Source organism: Sylvia atricapilla, chromosome 2, assembly GCF_009819655.1.
Source record: "Sylvia atricapilla isolate bSylAtr1 chromosome 2, bSylAtr1.pri, whole genome shotgun sequence".
Lineage (NCBI taxonomy): Eukaryota > Metazoa > Chordata > Aves > Passeriformes > Sylviidae > Sylvia > Sylvia atricapilla.
The window spans coordinates 107,069,221-107,089,805 of NC_089141.1; the positions used below are offsets into that span (position 1 = coordinate 107,069,221).

Genomic DNA, 20,585 nt, shown 5'->3' on the forward strand with positions numbered 1-20,585 from the left:
TTGGAGAAGAGAACAGAGTCCTGTTACCACAGCTGACTGGTTTGTGGGCTCACACAAGGTAATAAGAGTTGCACCAGAATCTTTGCAAGGCTCTCTCTTCCCTTCACCCCTCCCTTCTGTTCAGCAGCCCTGACCAGAAGGTTCTCCCTGGACACTGAACCCCAGGATCTGGGAGGAGGCAACATGCAGAAGTGATGGGAAAGCCCCACTAATTTTCTTAATTTCAGGTTAAGACTGAATTTTTCCTCTGCTAGCATGCAGTATTGATTTTCAGCACTTTGCCACCATGACAGAAACAAGTATCTTCTGAGATCTGACCCATGCACTTTATCAACCTTTTTTATAACTAATTAGTTTTGGTGGTGTTTTTTTTTACCCCCAGAAATGTTAACATTTGAGAACCCTAGAGAAACGATGGTGAATTTCAGACTCCAGGATGCAGATTTCTATTTGCAGTGATGCCCTTTACCACAGCTCAGCAGGAGATGCTGACAAGCATGCTAACAGAACCTTACCACTGTGCCCATGAATTCCTCCCTGATGATTTCATGTTTGCAGATGCTGTTTAATAAGTGATAACAATACAGTGTTAATTACTGTTACAATATACTGTGTATATTGACACTGGAAACTGAATCTCAGCTTGCTTTTTAGCTGACTTTTTAGGTTGCTTTTGAAGCTCACTCTGGCTGCATCTTGACCTTCTATTAAGATTATTTATTTCAACAATTCTACTTTGTGGCAATAACGTTTACATGGCTGTGTGCTACTGCTCCTGACAGCTCTCTGTATATTTCTGAGAATAGTTCTAATTGTTGAGGTTTGCCTAAAGCCAAGCACAGTCATTTGTTGCAGCAATTAGAGAATGTCACATATCCCTCTGTTGCTAGCAATTTGTTTAATTATTCTGGTGGACATGAACAGTAGTAGCAGTAAATGGCATTGCAGTATGTTAAGTTCTGCCCAAATTGAGACAAAGCAATGTTTTCTGCTGAGAACATTTTTGTACTGTGCATTGTACATTGTTTTGTGGACAAAGATGGCTGGTAAGACATCTGCAGTTGTTGTCAAGATTTCTGTTATGTCTTTTAAATTAAAATACTGAAATGGTGCTGTGTCTTTGTCTCTTCTAAAATGAATTCCAGGAAACTATGTCTGCCAGGAATATCCCATATTATCTCACTGAGGTAAAGACTTATCACTTAAATCACCATATGTGATGACCAATGCAAGGGACCTGGCATGTCTTTGAAGTTGGTACTCCCTTGATGGTGTCTCTGTCCTTTTTATGTCTTAAAAACACTTAAAGTTTAGAAAATAGGCTATTTTTATTTCATAAGCATTAAATCTGATTTATTTTAAATATTCAATTCTAAGGAAAAGGGAAGTAAAGCATTCTCTTCCTCCTTGCTATGAAATTATTTTACATGTATATTCACTCTGCCTGCTCACCAGAGATTCCATCTCTGAATCTCCTGCCTCTTCCCTAGCTCAAGGTCCTGCCCACCTGAAAATCCAGGTATGTTCAAAATGCATCTTTTCTGTAATTTCTGGTCTTGATCTCTTTTCTTATTATAAGAAAAATCAACAAGCATTCAACTCCTCAATTTACACTTTCAGTAGAGTCATGTTCACTTCAGCTTAGCCCAGAGCTGAGGGCTCTCTTACATCTTCTTGTGGTCCTCCAGTTCCCTGGGATTTTACGTTTTTCTCTGCCTTCTCAGTGAGAAAGGAGAAATCCTGCTCTGGGCTCTGGGCTTGTGCTGCCACTGCTCACTTTGGAGCATCTGAAAGCCTGGCTCAGTTCCCGTGCCCAGGCTAAGGGGAGACCAGCTCAGCAGGGCTCAGTGGTGCCTTGGTGTGCTTTGGGCACAGGGTCTTTCGCCCTCACACCCACACCACTCTTGTCTAGCTCATCCCTGTGCTGGTTCTGGCCTTTATGGGCAGGTCAGACATCCAAAAACCAGAAGGCAGCTGCAGGTAGGGGAAGAGCCCTCCTGCCATTTCTCTGCTCTCTGTACCTTTGCTCAGGACTGTACTCAAGGACTTGCTTTGAGGGTCTGGAAAACACCTCTGCCACTCCTGCAAAACTGAACTGTAGTTCCTCCTCCCCTTCTCTCTGAGGTCATAGATGACAAATTCTCCTTGTAAATTTGAAGGTTTCATCCTAATTTGAAATTCAGGGTTTGGTTGCTTTCTGGCTGTGTGGGGGACAGTGGGAGGCATGTTGGTAGCTAGATATGCACTAGCACATTCTGCATGGACACTGGCATTCCCATTTGTTCCCTCTGTGTTTCACAGAGCATGCAGCAGCTGGGTCACTGCTTGAAGGAGGTGAGAGAAAAAATGCATGTGCTCTCCTCAGCTGCCCATGTCCTCACAGGCTCCTCTAGCCCAGGCAGCCTTGCTGTTCTCTGCCCTCCAGCACCTACAGGTGGTTTCCCACTCTTCCCTTCACCAAGCTGCCATAAAAATATCCTCCAGCCACAAATGGGGAGAGAGAAATGGGCAGCAGGTACATGGCCAAGTGCCAGCTCCTGACAGTGTGAAGCAAGCACTTGCTCCCTTTTTGCTTCCTGTGGTTGTACAGCAGGAGCAGAGACTGTGGTGAGTGGCTGGAAGCAATCCTGCACTGAGATTGCACAGCCTGAGCTCTATGATTCCCTCACCTCCATTTAAAAAGTGGGTTGTGATCGTAAGAGTATTTAAATACACTCCAGGTTACTCTTTAGCCTCTGCATTTTCATTAATTATGTGATGCAGTCTGACTCATGCTCTTATGTAAGTTCTGAGCTGTAATGAAGTCCCATATTGTGGTCGTTTAGTGCGGAGCTGTAAAGGATCATTGCTGTTTTCATTAAAACACAACACTTGCTGTCCCAGAGGGCTTTGAACTTCAAGAACAGGGTTGTGCAATTTCAGATTTTATGTCTCTTCTGCAGCTGTAGAGGTGTGTGACAGCAGGGACTGTTCTCATCTAATTAGGTGGATTATTAGGTAGAATCTGGGGAAAATCAGGCTGTTTACAAAATTGTTTTTTTGCTGAGAAACTGCTGCCTCCCACAATTTATCTCAATAGTTTTGTTTGTAAAAGATGCTGTGTGTCAGAAATAGTAATTATTTTCTCATCTAAAATAACTGAATTCTTCTGGTTCATACTCAGAACCTCCAGGTTGACATAGGAACCTCCAGCCCATGACTGTATCCTCACAGTGTGATGTGTCACATCTCCTGCAATGAACAGCCTGGAGGTGGGATGGAAGGGATAAGACTTATGGCAGGTCTAGTATGTGTGTTTTCAATCAGATTTGCATTTTGACATCAGTGGTAGGATTAGGACTGCTGCAAGAAGAGCTGTGCTGGTAGTATGAAAGACTTCAGCCAGGGTAACTTGAGGGAGGAGAATTTTCTGTGAAACCTTTAACAAAAAAAAGTGCACTGGTGTAGATATTGAACCTTGCTTAGGCAGTGTTGTTTTTCTAGGACCAGAAGTGTACAGGATGAGTTACTGGAATACATTTGCATATATAAGTGCTGGGCTAAAGCCAGAAATACTAAATCCCTTGTTCAAACACTCCCAAAAGGCCACTCTACCAAATCCCTGCATACCATACATGCAGGCTGATTTCACTCCAAAACAGAGATGGCACAGGGTATTTTTCACTGTTCCCCACAAAAATGTACAACAGAAAATGCCAGAAACCTTTTATTACTAATCAAGAACAGCTTTTCTTAATCACAGGATTTTAATAGATGTTCTGTGCAGAATATAACTAGTAATCAAATCACTCATGCCCTCTCCTCCACTTAATTCAATTTCCTGTAACAGCCTAGTGATTGCAATCACTTCCCTGATTGTAGCAATTGTAAAGCCCTGCTCCTGTTCATCCAGTTGTGAAAGATGACTGGATGTACTGACTCTGTACCTAAATCAAAATGGAGCAGCAGCAGATTGGAATTGCAGCAATACAGGAGAAAAATCAGACCCACCCATCAGAGATTTTTGTTTTTGTAATAGATTTTAAATAATTGGAAATCAGTTGCTCTCCTTTTTCAGTGAGGAAAGTGAGAGGGAAAAACCCCCCTGAACTTGTCCCCCTGTGATTCATGCTCTAAGCATTTCCATGTTGAAGAACCTGAGCCAGAGAACTGGGGCCACAGCAGTCAGTATTTGGATGTGTCCTTGGGCTGCCTCTGTTTCACATGCAGAGTCACAGAATGTTTGGGTTGGAAGGAACCTTAGAGATCATCTTGTTCCAATCTCCATGCTGTGGGCAAGGAATCTTCCACTAGCCATGCTCCAGAGAGCCCCATCCAACCTGGCCCTGAAAACCTCCAGATTCCTGGCCCTCATCACCCTCAGAATTTCTTCTTAACATCTGACTAAAATCTGTCCTCTTTCAGCTGAAGGCCTTTTCTATCACTGCATGTTCTTCTGAAAATCCCTCTCCAGCTCTTGTAGCCCCTTATGCTGCTCTAAGGTCTCCCTGGAGCTTTCTGCTCCCCAGTGCTCTCAGCCTGTCTCCATAGGAGAGGTGCTCCAGCCCTTGAACACCTCAGTGACTCTTCTCTGGTCTCCTCCCACAGGTCCACATCCTTGGTGTGCCCAGCCCTGATTTCCTTAACCCCTGAGTGCAGTTAAGCAGCAGAGGGAAGGCAGCTTGGGGTACAGCTGTGTCCACCACCCCACAGGCTCTTACCCTCCTTGCACCCTTACAATGGGTTCAGCATTTACTTTACTGTTTCTTTGGTCAGGTCTGGAAGGCAAATGGTGTTTCTGTGATTTGTTTTGTCACCAGTCCTGCCCCTGCCCCTTACTCCTAACAGCAAAACTTGGAAAGCCCAAGGCTTCCCTGCCCCTCAGCTGCTCATCCTGGCAAACCTGGCACCACCACCTGCAGAGTTCAGGGTGTATCCTGATATCCTTGACCTTTGGTAAAAGCACTGCAGGGCCAAGCCATGCTTTCATAGCTGCTCTTGGGTGCTCAGCAACACTCTCCTAACCCTGGGAAGCAGATCATCCTGTTCAGAAGACATGGCATACCCCCACACAGCTCCTCCTTGCTGCTGTCACACTCCAGCCCACAAATTAGCTTCTGCTAGCTGGTGTCAAGATTCACTTACCTCTCTTCAGAGTCACTCCCTCATTAATTCACTTGCAGGACCAATCTTTTTAACAGAGTTTTCTTCCATTTTCCTTTTATTATTTCACAGGATGCGAAAGACCAAACGCTGGTAAGGATTGCTTTAAAGATACTGGTAAAACTGCTCTTCTGCTGACACCACTGAAAAATTTAAAAGTGTACCTTATGGTCAAAGTCAAATAAGGTTGAAAAAAGACTGTGCTCTTGAAGGGCAAGAATGAACAACACAGATGCTGGAGTGCTAGTTCAGACAGTCAAATTATGCATCATACTCTGTGTACAGGCATCCAAACTGTAACTCAGTTTTCATTCCTCTGATACTTGTATTCTTCATGTGTGATGTGTATTCTTTGCAGTGGATTGTCAAGACTGTGGGCTGTAATAAAACAAATGATTTTTTTTCCTGTTTTGATTGCCTCCTGATTTTTTTTTATAGAACAGGGTACTTGTTTTGTTAATTTCAAAGTAATGACTTGCAAACAAGTATTTTCACAGCTCTGGAAGTGACAAATCCTTGATGACCGTTTCCCTGGAGTAATATTTCCCTGCCATCAAATCAACAGCCTGGTCAGTCTCCAAGGTGAAAAGAGGGGAAAAAACGTCTGCTACTCCCAGAGCATTGGATATTAAAAGCCAGAAGCAGAAGTGTAGCAGGTAAGAGCTTATGTTCCTATTATGAATTGCAGTACATGGGCCTTAGTAATTACTGCCCATCCTCTACACTGATCACTGCTCCTTCATCATATTCCCTGTGGTGATGACTCCCGCCTCAAATTTTCTCCTTGCTGCTGCTGAAAATCGATGCTCATGTTGCCTTTGGCTTATGCTTTTTCTCTGTGATTGACACTTTTTTAGTGGAACTAAAAGGTACCGGTGAGTTCCTTGTACACTTTCAATGTCAGGCTAATGTCCTTTAAAATGGTTTGCAGGAAGATATTTTGAACCAACTTTTTTATCAGTTGATCACCTTTAACCCCCAAGATGAATTTTAGACAAACATCTGTTTGCAAGACAATATTTTATTAATAATAAGAATTATAAACAGTAAGAAAGAAACCCCAATTTTACACTGAATGAAAAATCCAAAATAAACTCCCAGAAATGTGCCTCAGTTCTTCACTCTCTGTACAAGAAATCCCATTAGGTAGTAAATCCTACATCCACATTCATCCAGCTGTGGGGTCCCCAGCAGGAGGAGGGACATCACCCTGTCAGAGCAAGTCCAGAGAAGGCCAACAAGGGGATCAGAGGGACAGAGCACCCTCTGGCTGAAAGAATGGAGGGTGCTCAGCCTGGAAAAGAGAAGGCTTAGGGGTGACCTAACTGTGGCCTTCCAGTGCCTGAACAGAGCCTACAGGAGAGCAGAGAGAGATTCTTTTAAAAGAGTCTGGAGTGACAGACAGTCCCAGGGGGAATGTCTTGGTTCAGAACAGGTTCAGATTAGATATTTGGGAAGAATTCCCACCGTGCACGTGGTGAGGCACTGGCACAAGCTGCCCAGAGAAGCTGTGGATGTCCCATCCCTGGCTGTGTTCAAGGCCAGGCTGGATGGGGCTACGAGCAACCTGATCTAGAGCAAGATCTCACTGTCTACCGCAGCAGAGTTGGAACTTGATGACTTTTAAAGACACTTCCAACCCAGGCCATTCTATGATCTAAAGATGACTGAAAGTACGAAAGAGCATTGTGAACCACCCTTCTATAGCACAGCATAGCAGCTACATGGCTGGACAGATTTACCAATATACACAAAAAATCACATCAGTGATTTCAAAAGCCATGTTTTGTGTAGCACCAAGGGGAGGATTATGTGGATTAAAAAAAAATTCACCGACAACTGCAGGACCTGAAATGCTGAATTAGGGACATGACTGACCAATTTCTGCTTGCAGTTTCATCTCATCTTTTCTCAAGGGGAATTTGTCAATAAGGGCAAAGAGCTCAGCTGGTGTTGCTGGGAAAGGGTAGCGTTCCTTGTCCATGCCGTGCTTGTCCATCACCACAATGTTGAAGTTGTAATGGGGGATCCTCAGCAGCAGCCTGCAAAGTAAGGAACTGGTTTTGTTAAAGGGCAGCACGAGCCTCCTGAGTCTGAGCAGAGGAAGGTGGGGATGGTCACAGGGGATACACAGAGTCCAGCTGGTTTCAGCATTAACAGGGAGCCAGATGAAGAGCAGGTGCTGCATGTGCTGCAGGCTCTGCCTCTGCACCGGGGCAGTGTCCAGGTGACTGCACCCAGCTCTGTTCTCTGCCAGTCCCCACTGCTGTCCCAGGAGTGGGAAACAAGGTTAGACAAAATGGCAGTATGGACATTGCCTAAAGACAACCCTTGTGATGAAGCCTGTGTTACAAGTAAGAGTTTTTCTTTTCTTGGCTTCCATTTCTTGGCTTTTCCTTGGTATAAAAACCATAGTACAAAAAAGGACAAAATTACTGGAGTCTGATTTCACTGCTACCTAATAACAACAATCACCTGTGACTCTAATTTTAGAGGAACAAAAGCCAAGGCTAATCATGGTGGAGCTCTTCTTCCAAAGTGGTGGAAGTGGTCATTTAAGCTCCTCAAGTAGCAAAAGCTACATAAGTAATGAAAGTTTCTGTGGTGCTCCATTAATCCTTTGCTTGAAGGAGTAATGTACTAGAAGGTCCTTAGATACATGGTCAGTCAACATTATTAGTGTGGGGTAAATAAGTTCAAGCAGCCAGGAGAGAATGAGAGAAAGCTGCCATGAAGAAGAGTCTGGGAGGATTTTGGAATGGTGTGAAGCACCAAAATTGGCCTTCCTCAGCCTCCTAACTAAGTCTGAGTGCTTTAGGCATAGTCTTATTGCAATTAGAGAGCTTGGCCATTAAATTCAAACCAAAATAAAGATTAAAGCTAAGCAATGGTGATAGAAAACTACATTCATTTTGTGCCATATAAGACCTAAGAAAAAATGCTCCTAAAAACTCCAAATGCTAAACTTCTGTGCTTTCCAAAGTTTTAACTGGGGTACCTGTGCTCATTAGCTTATTGAAATGTCAATTCTGGACAATACCTTTATTCTTAAGAGTACATTTCATTTTGAATTGAGCACCTTGCAGAATTGGAAGCTGTAATACACACACTAAGCAACAACAAAGAAAAAAAATCACTGGAAAACTAACTTTCACTCAGTGCAGGGCAGGTCATACTATACCAATTTCTGAAATGTAGCTTCATTAAAAGTTGCAGGGGAACAGGGAATAAGGTGTTAAGAGAGCTTATTATGTTCTACAGAGCCACAAGAAAACCATTTCAACTTTAGCAGAAGTATCTTTGTTAAAAAAAATAGGTTTTTTGTGCTTTCCTTTCTCTTTTATTGAGAACAAGGTTTTTAAAAATAATTTTTAAAAACCCTCTCTCTGCTGTGTAAGCAATTTTTCATTGTCTTCAATTAAAACTTACTCCCTTTCCCAAGGCATCTCATAGATTATTTTGCCTAAAACACTCTTTGACTTTTCTTCCAAACAACTCTTTCTTTTCCTGCCAATGAGGCCATCACTTTTGGCTTTTTTTTTCTCTTCCAATCCCTAGGAAATGCTGGCACTTGAAGTCTCCCTTTGAAGTGAAAACCAATCTTCTGCCAGTCTAAACCCAAGTCAAAACAGTTTAGGCACCTCAGTAAAACTGCTGATGCTGCAGTCAGGCTGGGGAGGCTGAGATAATTTCCTCTTTGAAATACTGCCCATCTCATTCCTACATGTAGGACTTCAAAGAGTTCCCACTTTGACTGCCTCCCCTTTAGGCCTGGCCACAACCACCAGCAGCCCTGGTGCAGAGGATGGGCTGGCTCTGCCACTTGGGGCTGTCCTCGCAAAGGAGCACCTCCAATACAAACACAGACAGACTCTGAAGTGTTTTCAGTGGCAGCACCCAGAAATATAGACATATGCGTATAAACATAGTCATATAATTATATAAATTTGTTAATTGTAGCTATTACAACAGAGAGCAAATAAATCCTAAAGTGTGCTCACCAATATCTACTTTCCACCATCCTGCAGTGTACATTAGAGTAGCATACATGTATTTGGAGAGTAAGATGCAGGGGCCCAAAGCAATGCAGCTTGTAGGATAAGGTGCAAATATAACAGCAGTGAGAGCTTCCTTTACCTGAGCTGCAGGGCAAGTGATGGGGGCAGCAGCTTCACTCCTATTCTTCCTATCTGTGCTGGGAAGACACCAACCAACTCCACCACAGTGACGTGTCGCAGGTCTAACCCACACTGTGCTGGCTGCAAGCGTTAAGAGGAGAAAGAGGGGTGTTGGTTATGCCTGAGAGAACAAGGGGATGTTCTGAGTGTGCAGCAAGTGTTCACAGAGTTCCTTCTTCTTAAATTAGTTAACTGTTTTAAACTGATCTGAGAGCACATTTTGCAAACGCTCACAGCAAAGAACTGGAGCTTCGTGACTCCAGGGGAGGGTAATAGATTCTCAGATACTCTAAAGTAAACCAACACACAGGGATCACCTAGGAGAAATATCAACTTGCCTCTGTAGTTGTATGAAAAGATGTCAGGATCTTAAGCATTGTACCAATAATCTAACTTGGCAATCAAAGCAAATTATGTGAAACAGAACTTGACTGCAGAAAGTTTTATTCTTTCCAACTCATTTGCCCACTGTCAAGAAGTGAAAAATGTACTATAGCCATTAAATTCAGTTTTATCAATATATCGAATTTTCTTGCCAAGCTTACCTAACAGGGAAAAGGAACTTCTTTGGTTTTCTTTCTTAAATACTAATGTAATTTAAGCCAGCAGTTAAAAACATCATCACATTCATATCTCAATGATTATTTATACTGCATTTTGTTACAACTTGTGAGAAGAAAAAAACAAGACAGAAGCACTTGTAGCTGTGAAAGAATACAGGACTGGTTCCTTTCCTTCCTTTCCCCTAAGGACACAGATACATTTTGGAGATCTACCCCTAAGTCTAGTAAAAAGCCAATAAGGGCATCATACTTACAACACATAAAAAGGAAAATTACCAGGTGTTTTGAGTTTTTGGAACAAAACACCCCAGGCGTTATCTTCAGCACTCTGGATGATTTCTGTGCTGTGTCTCTGGTGCTTTGTTTGCTGGTGCACTTTTTATTTTTTAAGCTATTCACACTTCCTTGCATTGTAGTTTCAAATTCTGTAAGCCTGGTCTGTGTGAGCTGCTTAAGAACTGGGGGATTGGGTTTGGGCTGTTTTAAAACTTCTTTAGCAGCTGAGATAGGAAATTACTATTGAGCACAACAAATTAATTTGAGGAGGATGGAAATGCCAGAACTGCCTGGGATTCAGCAACTGGTCAGAGGCAGCACAATCCAGAATGGAGCTGAGTTAGAGACTGGGGGGATATTTCACCTCAAACCCCTGTGAAAAGGATTAATCTGTAACCAAGATTGAGCCAGATCTTCCAGTGGCTACAAAGTAACAGCTGAAGTTTATAGATTTATATAAAAGTGGAGCTTGTCCTCTTGTGTCCTTCTTTAAAGAAAAACAATAGTTGCACATCCCCCTTCAATGTGTTTTACCTGCAGCATCCCCAGCTGCATCCTGTAGAAGAAGTTAGCTGCAGTAGGAGTTGAAATAATTAGCAGTCTCCGTTTCTCATAAAATTGATCCAGAAGTGCAGCTGCAGTCCTCACATTCACATTAATATTCATGGCTGGAATAAAATTAAAACAAAAGTTATGGAGCATACTGAAAACAGATCTATTTCTACAGGCACAGTCAGACAGCAGAAACACAGGAACAAGAAACAATAATAAAGAAGACATGGGTGAAATGCTGGCCTCATTGAAGCCAACCATTTTACTTCAGGCTGTTGTAGCTTGCACAGTGGAATGACTCCAGAATGTGACATTTTGTAGAAAGCTTTGAGCTAAAACAAACCCTAGGAAAGAGCAAAGGTGGCAATGGCTTCAGCTCTAAGTGCAGACTGGCAGGGGAGATAAAGATGGTAAGTTTCCTACCTCTGGGACACTGCAGCTGCATTCCACCACACACCCCCTTCCCAAATTCTCACTGCCCTAAGAACCATTGTGCTGGATTCCTCCTGGGAGAGTGATGAAATACTCACTTACGTGCACAGGTTGGCTCCACTCCTGACCACCCCAAATTGTACTGGCAGACTCGAGCTGGGCTTCCTTGCAGCTCATAGCCACCAATGCAGGAGAACTCACAGGTAGCACCATAGTTATTTCCATCACCTGAACACTTGATGTAGCCATTATCTGGAGCATTTAACTTCACACAGCGCCTGACTTTGAGCAGAAGAAAAAAAACCCAACAAAATGAAAGACGCAGCATGAATCACCATTTGTTACTAAGGTAGCACAGGTCAGTGGAATACCAGTACCAAAGATATTTTTCTGTTTGCTTTCTGTATTATTAGTCATGCACTTAAAAACTCCAAACAACCAACCTGAACTCCCCCATCCCTCACTCTTACGTAAAATGGAACAGACGTGTAGGTGTGTGCATGTAACAAAAGGTCATGGAGCACAAAGGGTTGAAGCTGAAAATTATAGGTCACCTCTGTATATTCAACTCCAGAGGTTAACATCTGGACCTGTGAAAGGGCAGCCCTGCTTGAGAGACGTGAGCCTCAGCTGAAAAAAAACCCCTTCAGCTCCTAGTTTCAGCAGGTCACAGGCTACATACATATCACGGAGAAGATGGCAGAAGGGAAGGGATGTGGAGCTGGAGGCAGGGCTGATCAAAGCAGCTCTTCCTGGATGTGCAGGAATGCGGCAGACCTGGCCCCCAGGCCCCCAAACCTGGTTCTCCCTTTCAGCATCATCATAGGAGTTTATATACATAGACATAGGCAGATAAATACAGAAATGAGGACATTTTTGAATTGCTTACTAAGCCATGTGCAAATCAGTGTGTGTGTTTACAGGTAAAACATCATCCTTACCTCTGACTTTAACAAGAAATTTGCAAGTGCCTTTGTTTTCAGCTCTGTCGTACACAGTATATTGGATTTTGTGGTCGCCTTCGGGAAAATGTGACCCTGGTGGCAGGCCTTTCAAAATAACACTAAACCAAGAGATAAAACAGGACAGACATTCATAAATTCACCAGTATTGATTTACTCACAATGCTGTAAAAGCCTGAAGAGGGATGTTTGTGGCATGCTAGGATTGTCTGGCTGCCTGCAGGACAAAAGACTTGAGAGTAATCAAAGGAAGAAGCTGGGCAGCAGCAACCAGAGTATTTAAATTTGCTACCTACAGCCCACCCTGCTGAGACAAGGGGGCCAGAGTCAGCAGGGTCTGCTCCCTTCCTATAAAACACTTCATAGTGTAGCCAAGCCCATCATACCCAGAGGAACTCAAGCTTTGTTCTCCTTAAAGAAGTCAATATTAAAAAAGAAAACTTCCAGCCTCTTACAGTGGGGATGTATTCCCATCTGGCTGCTCTGAACTGCTCCTATGATTGTCATTTGTGACTATTAGTACGTACAGAAATGGAACAGAAAGTAAGATTCAATGTCACAGCAGAAGGATGTGGTGATCCACAGCACTTTCACCTGGAATTTGCCCCTGTCCTGAAAACAAGGTGGGAGAATTCAGATATATAAAACATAATCTCAGTATTGAAGCAGAGAGCATGCAACCACAGAGGTTTCCATATAATGGAAAAGCTTTTGGACTCCTGAAACTGAAGGACTGTGCACTTAAGAAAAGCACTGCATACTCTATAAAACAGCACAGTTTAGCAATATTTTATAAAAATAGAGATGTGATTTATGGAAAAGCTTCCACTGAATCAAGAGCTTGGCTCTTTTGAGCTGACAACAGTTACTCACATGACAAAGTCTACATGGAATATTCCCCATTTTTCCCTCTCAGATGTTCCTTTGTCAAAAAGACTTAGTAATTTCTTTATTCTGATACTTTTCAAGTTTTTACTTTACCGAGTGTAGTTCTTGATGTTGTTAATTGTCATCAAATTGTTACATCAGATCTTAATGGCAATTACATTTTTAATTATGTAATGAATTCTTCTTAATGAAATTATTAAATTATAGAGGGCAATATCATTGTCTTTCATTAGTTTTTTCTGTATTCACATGAAACTGTAAGCATCCTCAAGCTTAAAAACTTGGGAGCTTTTAAGCTTAACCAGTCCACTAATGTAATGATGTGACTTGCTTACTAAAAGAAACAGATTTTCCATGCTCCCACCATTGCAATAATCCAGATAGATTGACCTAAATCCTGCATGATAAAAACTGGAAAATCAGCGACAGTATTACCATCAGAAGTACAGCCTGCTCTTCTGGAAAATGGGACTGTGAAAACACAGAAACTGACAAATTTTGAAGTGTTATGTCTAAAGCCAAAGTTTAAATCCATCAAAGTCACAAACAAGAAACGTTACTTTAAAGGTAACTGCAGAATCCTGAGACATAAATAGCCAGCACTACCTTAGGAAAAAACCTAAAGATGGATTGTGGATATTATTTTGTGGTATACCTTGTTTTTTTTTAAGACAGTCAAACTTACCTCTTGTGTTACCTCCAACGCACTGCTCTGTTTTCATCATTATGTACAAAAGGTAACTTAGTGTAAGAAAACTTGTTAATTATGAGACCCACAAAGAAGCTCTGCTAAACTGCACAGCTGCAGTCAAAATGCTGCCATTGTTTATTCCACCAGCTCACAATAATCAGTTCCTGAACAACTCACCTCTAAATTGCCAGCTTTTCCAGTTAAACATGCGATTCTTCATAGAGCAGTGATATGTGACAGCTATAAAAAAGTTATCTTTGATGAAATGAAGGGAAAAGGGTACCTGGCCTGCTGAATTGCTAACAGAAGGGTAAGAAGGAGACAATGCAAACACGTAGAGATTTTCACCCACTCTGTCAGAATGCCGTCAGCAGTGTCCCGTCCCTCCGGCGTGTCCCAGAACACTCTGGCTGTCAACTTGTTGGGCTCTGCAGCTTTCTCCTTCACACTTGGGCACTGGATCCTTGGAGGTTCAGTATCTGTTGAAATCAATGTCACAGAAAAGGGCACTGGAGCATCTGCTAGGGCTGTGAATTTTCCTCACAGCTCCTTCCCTGCTGTCAGGGTAACCCAGGACCACCTCCAGCTGGCCTCCTCAGCCCTAGATTCATCCCAGCCAAGGCACATGGAGCCTGGAGCCTCTACTTCTCACCTTGTCTTGGGTTGCAAGGCAAAATGTAACCAAAAGTGTGTATTCTATTACCATCTGTTGAAACTGGTTTGGGAGGTGTTTTCTTGATCTCTTCTATAACCCACTCCTCATAACTCTGGGAGGGAGGAGGCAGGTGCCTTCTGTTCATGGCCCAGCTGTTAAAGCCAGGTGAGGCAGTGTTATCTCTTCCACCACCCACCATCCCCCCACGGGGATATCTGCTGTTAATGAGCCATGGAGGCTCACTGCATAAAATTACATCATCCCACTGTGAGATGCTCCACCCAGCAGTGATGGCATAGGGTTAAAATGTTTCTAAAATCATGAGAATTGTATACAGTAGATTCAGGAGAGGTGGAAAGAAAGGTTGGGCCTGGACAGGCTTGGGAAAGGGAACTAAAACTACATAGGCCCTAGGAACAAAGGTTAGGCTTTGTCTTTACTAGATCATGTGAAACTGAACCTGCATAATCATCATATGATGAATGATATGATTGTTGAATGTAACGATTGTTTGGTAATTGAATACAATTACTGTTTAAGAATCATGAGAAACAAGGTTTGGGGGGGCTGAGGAAAACTACAAGAGTTCATACAATAGAATAATATAGGTTTAATAATTAATATGTAGTTATATAACGAAAAGATATAAAAACATGTCCATCTCGAATTCATGTTGGAGTCAGATTTGGGTCTGTACCTTGTACTCCTGATTCCCAGAGCTCTTCAATAAAAGCACCTGCATATAAACATTCTGTGATTATGTGTTTCAACGCTAACATTGGAAGGAGCCAACCATTCCTACCTGGATAAAACCTGAGATTCAAAACACCAGGATGGCCTGTTTCCACCGGATTCCCAGAGGAAGACTGGACCCATCTCACCACCAATGGAACTTCAGAGGAAAACTACACCGTTCTACAGGATCATCTCTGCTCCAATAGAACCACATCTCTCACTCCAGGAGGACTTAACTGGACTGCTACCAACACTATGACCAGGTGTCAGGTGTATTCTTGTCAGTGTTTTCTTTTTTGTTTGTTTGCTTTTTTTGTACTACTACACTTCTATCTTTAATATTCCTAGTAAAGAACTGTTATTCTTATTCCCATATCTTTGCCTGAAAGCTCCTTAATTTCAAAACTATAATACTTGGGAGAGAGGGGGCTTACATTCTCCATTCCAAGGGAAGCTCTGGCTTTCCCTGGCAGACACGTGTCTTTCCAAAACAAGACACTTTTTTTGTAAGAAGAGCTGACAACGACCAGCTCCCCTGTGCAATGCAAAAAAACCCAAGTAAAAGTAGTTACTGTAAATTTCTGTACATAGTTCAATTTAAAAGTAATGTCGACAAATGGATGACTTTGAATTCCAAGGAGGGATGTCCAAGATCACACCCAGGGAGACTGGATGTTCTGTTTATCTCCATTCTTTTCTTTCTCCATCTGTGCAGTACTTAATGTGAATAAGAGCATTCTTAAAGCACTCTGAACATCAATCTGCCCCTGCATGGTAACTCTGCATGTTACTCTATAACTATAAAGTAACATCCTGGTTATTTTTCCTGCAGTAATGGCAAAATGGGAAACAACAGAAGACTGGTGCAATTACCATTTTGTGGAGAATCAGTGCTGCATTTGATTTTTTTCCTAGCAACTCTTATAAGAATGCCTTAAATCAGTAGCCTGCACTTCTAGGACAAGCATCCTATCAATACAGCCTCAGGATGTGACAAAAGGATGACTTAGCTTGGTGACAGCCATTTACCACAACCTCTGTTACACAATCAGCAGGAAAAGGCAATCTTTCCAGAAGAAAAGACAGTGACAGTTTTCAATCTTCTAGAGCAAAGTATCTATTTCAATACATGTTACAGTGTATTAAAGATATAATAGAAATATTATTCAAGTGAGTATTGGCATTTCTAGCTAACTGATAACCAAAACCAGCTGTACGTTGATTTTTCTTTTAATCAAAATCATTTCCACAACATGAGGGATATCCTTCCTCTTACAGGGTGGGGACAGGAGGCAGTCTGCTTTTATTAAGACAGAATACTCACTAACTATAAGGACTCCGTAAGCCACTGCTGGACCATATCTAATTAAAAAAATGCATCCTTCCCATCCCCCTCACCCTTCTAATGAATGTATGTTTGACTATTGAAAGGCCTTATGCCTTTCCTACACGGATCTTCACTGCTTCACTGTGAAGCCCACATAATTTAGTGCAAAAATGCTACACAGTGCAACTTCAGTATAAAAGGGTAGAGGAAACCCCTTGTTTTCAGTGCCATTTAAGTTCAGGTCTGAAGTAATTTTAGACATACTCAATGTCAAAAGCTGTGGAATCCCCAGGACATTTCCATGACATGAAGTTTACCAGCCCATGCCTCTGATCACAAGTAGCATCCCTACTGTGCACAGTGCAACTAACTGTTTGTATATCTAAGTTAAGAAATTTAGCAGCCTTATTGCCTTTGTATTTCATTACTCCCCTCAATTTCACTTCTCAGTTGAAAGTGAGCTGTTCAGCCACTCTCTCCTGGCCACTGTGTAGGCTGTAGTTCTGTAACTCCTGAATTACACTAAGGAACAAGTGTCCAATTGCAAATGTCATTATACTGCTAGAATCATGTCTGGCCACAAAAAAATCTCTATCCTTCCTGTTAAGAAGCCAAAATATAACCTTGTTAAACAGGCTGCTAATAGCAGATCTCGCTATTTGCATACAGGAACTGTGTGCACACAAGATTTAAAGGGACCTTCTCCAAACTATGCAGTACTACCACAACTTAAATCTTAGTATTACTTTTACTGGATTACTTGGGACTTGTAATCCTAGGCAACAACTGGGACTTGAAACCCCATGGAACAACTACTCTGCATTTTTGGAACAACAAAGAAATGTTAGTGCTAACTTAGCCTCTTTTCTTTGCTGCTTAAGGTACTTGCTTACTTTACACTGCAAAACAGCATCCTTTGTAATAAGCACACCATCTCTGCAAACAGATGAGCTTCTGAAAGTGCCAGGATACAGAGGATTATATTTTATCATTTCCAAACCTAAAAGGTTTGTTTTTCTTCCTCTGTCCACACCACTGAGAAGGTCAAAGCTTGTTTTTGCATATAAAAAAAAAGAGACACCACAAACAGTCTAGACCTCAGCAGCTCATTTCTACATTTGTACAACACCAAGTAACAGGAAACCTGAAAAACATTTTATGAACATCAGGCCACAGTGGAGAGGCTCCAAAGCCATTTGCCAACCTAGACTGAGCCACAGGCATTCTGAGGAAAACCAAGTTATCATACATACAAAACACAAACCCTCTACCACCCACGCGCTTTAAATTACTGGTACCCATTTCAAGATGGCCAAAGAATACTTTCCTCTGTGGGTGGCTGCTGAAGCTTTTATCAGAGGCTTCCCAGAAACAGGGGCAGCAGGCTGAGACTTCACTATGTGCTGAGATTTCATTAGTAGTCAGGAAAGTTAAATCTCAATATTTGTTTATCTCTCTTCTGATTTATGTATATAGAAATACCTCTTCCAGTTGAGGTTCCCAGGAGATCACTGACTATGTAATGAAAATTGCTGGCATAACTAGAGTGAACTAGGCTGAAATTTAAATTAGCTCACTGCAACCACGCTAGTGACTACACTCCATTTGCATTCTCTGGATATATTTGAAGACCATGATCCCAAGGGAGAAAAACAGTTCAGACAGCAGGTTTACTTTAAAACCCGTTTTTAACCATCAGGCAGAAGAGAGCGTGATGGACTCCAGCACAGAGAACATGCTGGAAGAGCAGCACAGTCATCACAGGCTACCAGGGTGTCACTCAGGAATCACCAAAGGCTATTACAAGCATTGTAAAGGGCTGGCCACTTACAGCAGACTCATCTCTTTTAAAGTGGCAGTGCTTTGGATACTCACTCCGGACTGAAAGTACTAAGTGACAGATCCTTGCACCCTTGGAAAACTGATCTCTGCTCCCTTAAGAGGGACAGTTGCTTTTTGTCCCCATGAACTGGATAAAAACAGCCCTTTTAGAATTTATGTGTGCAGGAGCTGGGCACTGGCAGGTGCCTCGGGATACAGATCTAACACCCCACTTACCAACACAGGCCGCCGGCCGGCCGCTCCAGACCTTGTTGTCCATGCAGGTGACGATGCGGTCCCCCTTCAGCTGGTACCCTGGGGAGCAGTAGTACTCACACCTCGAGCCAAAGTAGGCACCATCCAAACACTTGAAGCCCCCGTTGGTCGGCATGGACAGGGTGGGGCAACGCTTTTCTGGAAAAGGAAACAAAGACTTCTGGAAAGCTGCTACCCTCCCTTTACAGTAATGCACAATGTGGGGTATCACACAGAAACAAAGACACAGCTGGCAAACAACAAGTGGGAGAGTCTTCTTCCAGGTGAGGTTTTTCAACAATGTTCTCATTAGGTGCACTTCAAATGATACTCTACATAAGCATTAGTGGCCTGATACAATATTTATATGAGAAAAGGGATGACAAGTACCTATTCCTCTCTTCTCAGAAAGTATTTAGCTGTGAGAGCCCATTTAGACACCTGATACAAATAGTGTCAACTTAGAAAGTATAAGATGGGCAATATTTTAAAACAGCTTTATGGCTCTGTCCTAAAACTATTCCCACAAATCAAAATCTCACTATGATAAAATATTACCTATCTGCCATGAGTGTTTGTACTGGGATGCTTATCATGTCATGTACCCCTGTGAGATCTTCAAAAACAAACCGATCTACATTCCCAAGCATACTGCCAACCTTTAAAATAATAACTAAAAATTATAAAAAAATCCAAAAATCAGTTTCAATGGCAAATAAGAGTGTATTGTCTGAACCTGGAGCACAAGTCACACACACAGAGATTTTGCAACCACTTACGTTTGCACAGCGCCTTCCCAGACCAGCGTTTGCTTGACTGACAAATTAGCTGGTGAGGGCCATGCAGTTCGTAGCCTTTTTGACAACGAATATCACATCTGGTGCCCAACACATTCTTGTAATATTCCCCTTGAGGTGTCCTGCAGTTTGCATAACCATGTTTCACTTTAATGGGGGAGCACCACGGTGTTTCTAGCACAGAGAAGGAAAAAACCCCACACAAAGCCATTAGAAAAATGTAAAAGTTCAGACACAAATATAAAATCCTTTGCTTAATCAAGGTCATAGAGAAGAAAAGGAAAAACCCCTCTTATTTAAAAAGCCACCAGTCTTTAAAGTGGAGAATACTGCAGAAGTGCACTTACACACGAGGAGGTCAGCCCTTTAAAGACTGGAAGCTCTTTTTTATGGGAAACATTAAAGATTGTAGCCATTATAATGGAGGAGTTGGGAGGGCAGATGGGGTTTTACTATGCTTTTTGTCCATGGATTAAGTGTGCCACCATGTGGGCAGATTGATGACAACTGGGCCGTTTTCCTCTTGTTTTTAAGCAGACACATCTAAGTGCTCTTTGGTAAGAGAAGTTTGCATTAGGAACATCTTGGTCTAGCTGCAGTTGTCAGCTTTCCACATTTGGCTTAGTGCTCATTAAAAAAAAAATTAAGTTCTGCTTCCATAATAATCTGTGCCTTGCAAAACTCAGGGATGGTTCAGGCTCTCCCACAGTAAGAAGATACCACTTTCATAAATCATTTTGCCAATATGCCATGTTGAACCTGCTCAAACTGAACCTTTATTAAGTGGCCAGGACTATGCTGTAAAATATTCAGGATATGGGTACCCCCACCTTATGAGGATTTACCACCACACCATGGTGCTGCTGAGAACAGTATCAAGTAGAGACTTCCCTTGCCAGCCAAAGTGCCACATTTTTTGTTTAGGTTTGACAGCAGGGTGCACCAAGGAAATGGGCAGCTCTGCAGTAGGAGTTTCCTACACAAGCAGTGACTAAGCCTGGCCCCTTCTCAGATCCAAGATTTGAAAAGTACATATTGGGAGAGAAGAGCTGGAGGAAGGGAGGGACTGCAAAGCAAAAAAGGAAAGATGACAAATCCTGAAATCCTGTGTGACGTGTGTAACATGAGGGAGGGGCGTGAAAAAAACATTTGAATTTTGCAAGAAAGCTTGGAAAAAAAAACCCTAAACAAATAAAACACATTAGTTTTAGCCTTCATACTTACAAAGTCACAAACAACATTAAAAAATTTCTACATCATGCTTTGCAGATGTTCACTTCTAGCTCAATTTCCATAGCTATTAAGTACATT

The 20,585-nt window shown here is 42.2% G+C and overlaps 1 protein-coding gene and 1 long non-coding RNA gene across 2 annotated transcripts in view; both read right to left on the bottom strand.

Annotated features, from left to right (window-relative positions):
• The window catches only part of LOC136358149 (uncharacterized), a 201,175-nt gene that overhangs the window by 27,671 nt on the left and 152,919 nt on the right, over positions 1-20,585 (bottom strand). The window lies entirely within an intron of this gene.
• Positions 6,526-19,463, bottom strand: SRPX (sushi repeat containing protein X-linked). Its single transcript, XM_066314036.1, has 8 exons — positions 19,257-19,463; positions 18,460-18,636; positions 14,037-14,163; positions 12,085-12,206; positions 11,246-11,425; positions 10,694-10,827; positions 9,280-9,401; positions 6,526-7,184 (listed from the first exon to the last, which is right to left on the bottom strand). Exons 2-8 carry the CDS (start codon positions 18,611-18,613, stop codon positions 7,004-7,006), a joined length of 1,020 nt encoding a protein of 339 aa, XP_066170133.1. The 5' UTR covers positions 18,614-18,636; positions 19,257-19,463; the 3' UTR covers positions 6,526-7,003.

What these genes read in the sequence shown, in the direction of transcription:
- SRPX (XM_066314036.1), bottom strand. Translation starts at nt 18,613, where the DNA reads ATGCCGACCAACGGGGGCTTCAAGTGTTTGGATGGTGCCTACTTTGGC. An exon ending in ATTTCTTGTTAAAGTCAGAG is followed by an intron (nt 11,426 to 12,084) that starts GTAAGGATGATG and finishes TTCTGCTCAAAG; the next exon opens with TCAGGCGCTGTGTGAAGTTA. An exon ending in AGTGGAGCCAACCTGTGCAC is followed by an intron (nt 10,828 to 11,245) that starts GTAAGTGAGTAT and finishes ATTTTATTCCAG; the next exon opens with CCATGAATATTAATGTGAAT.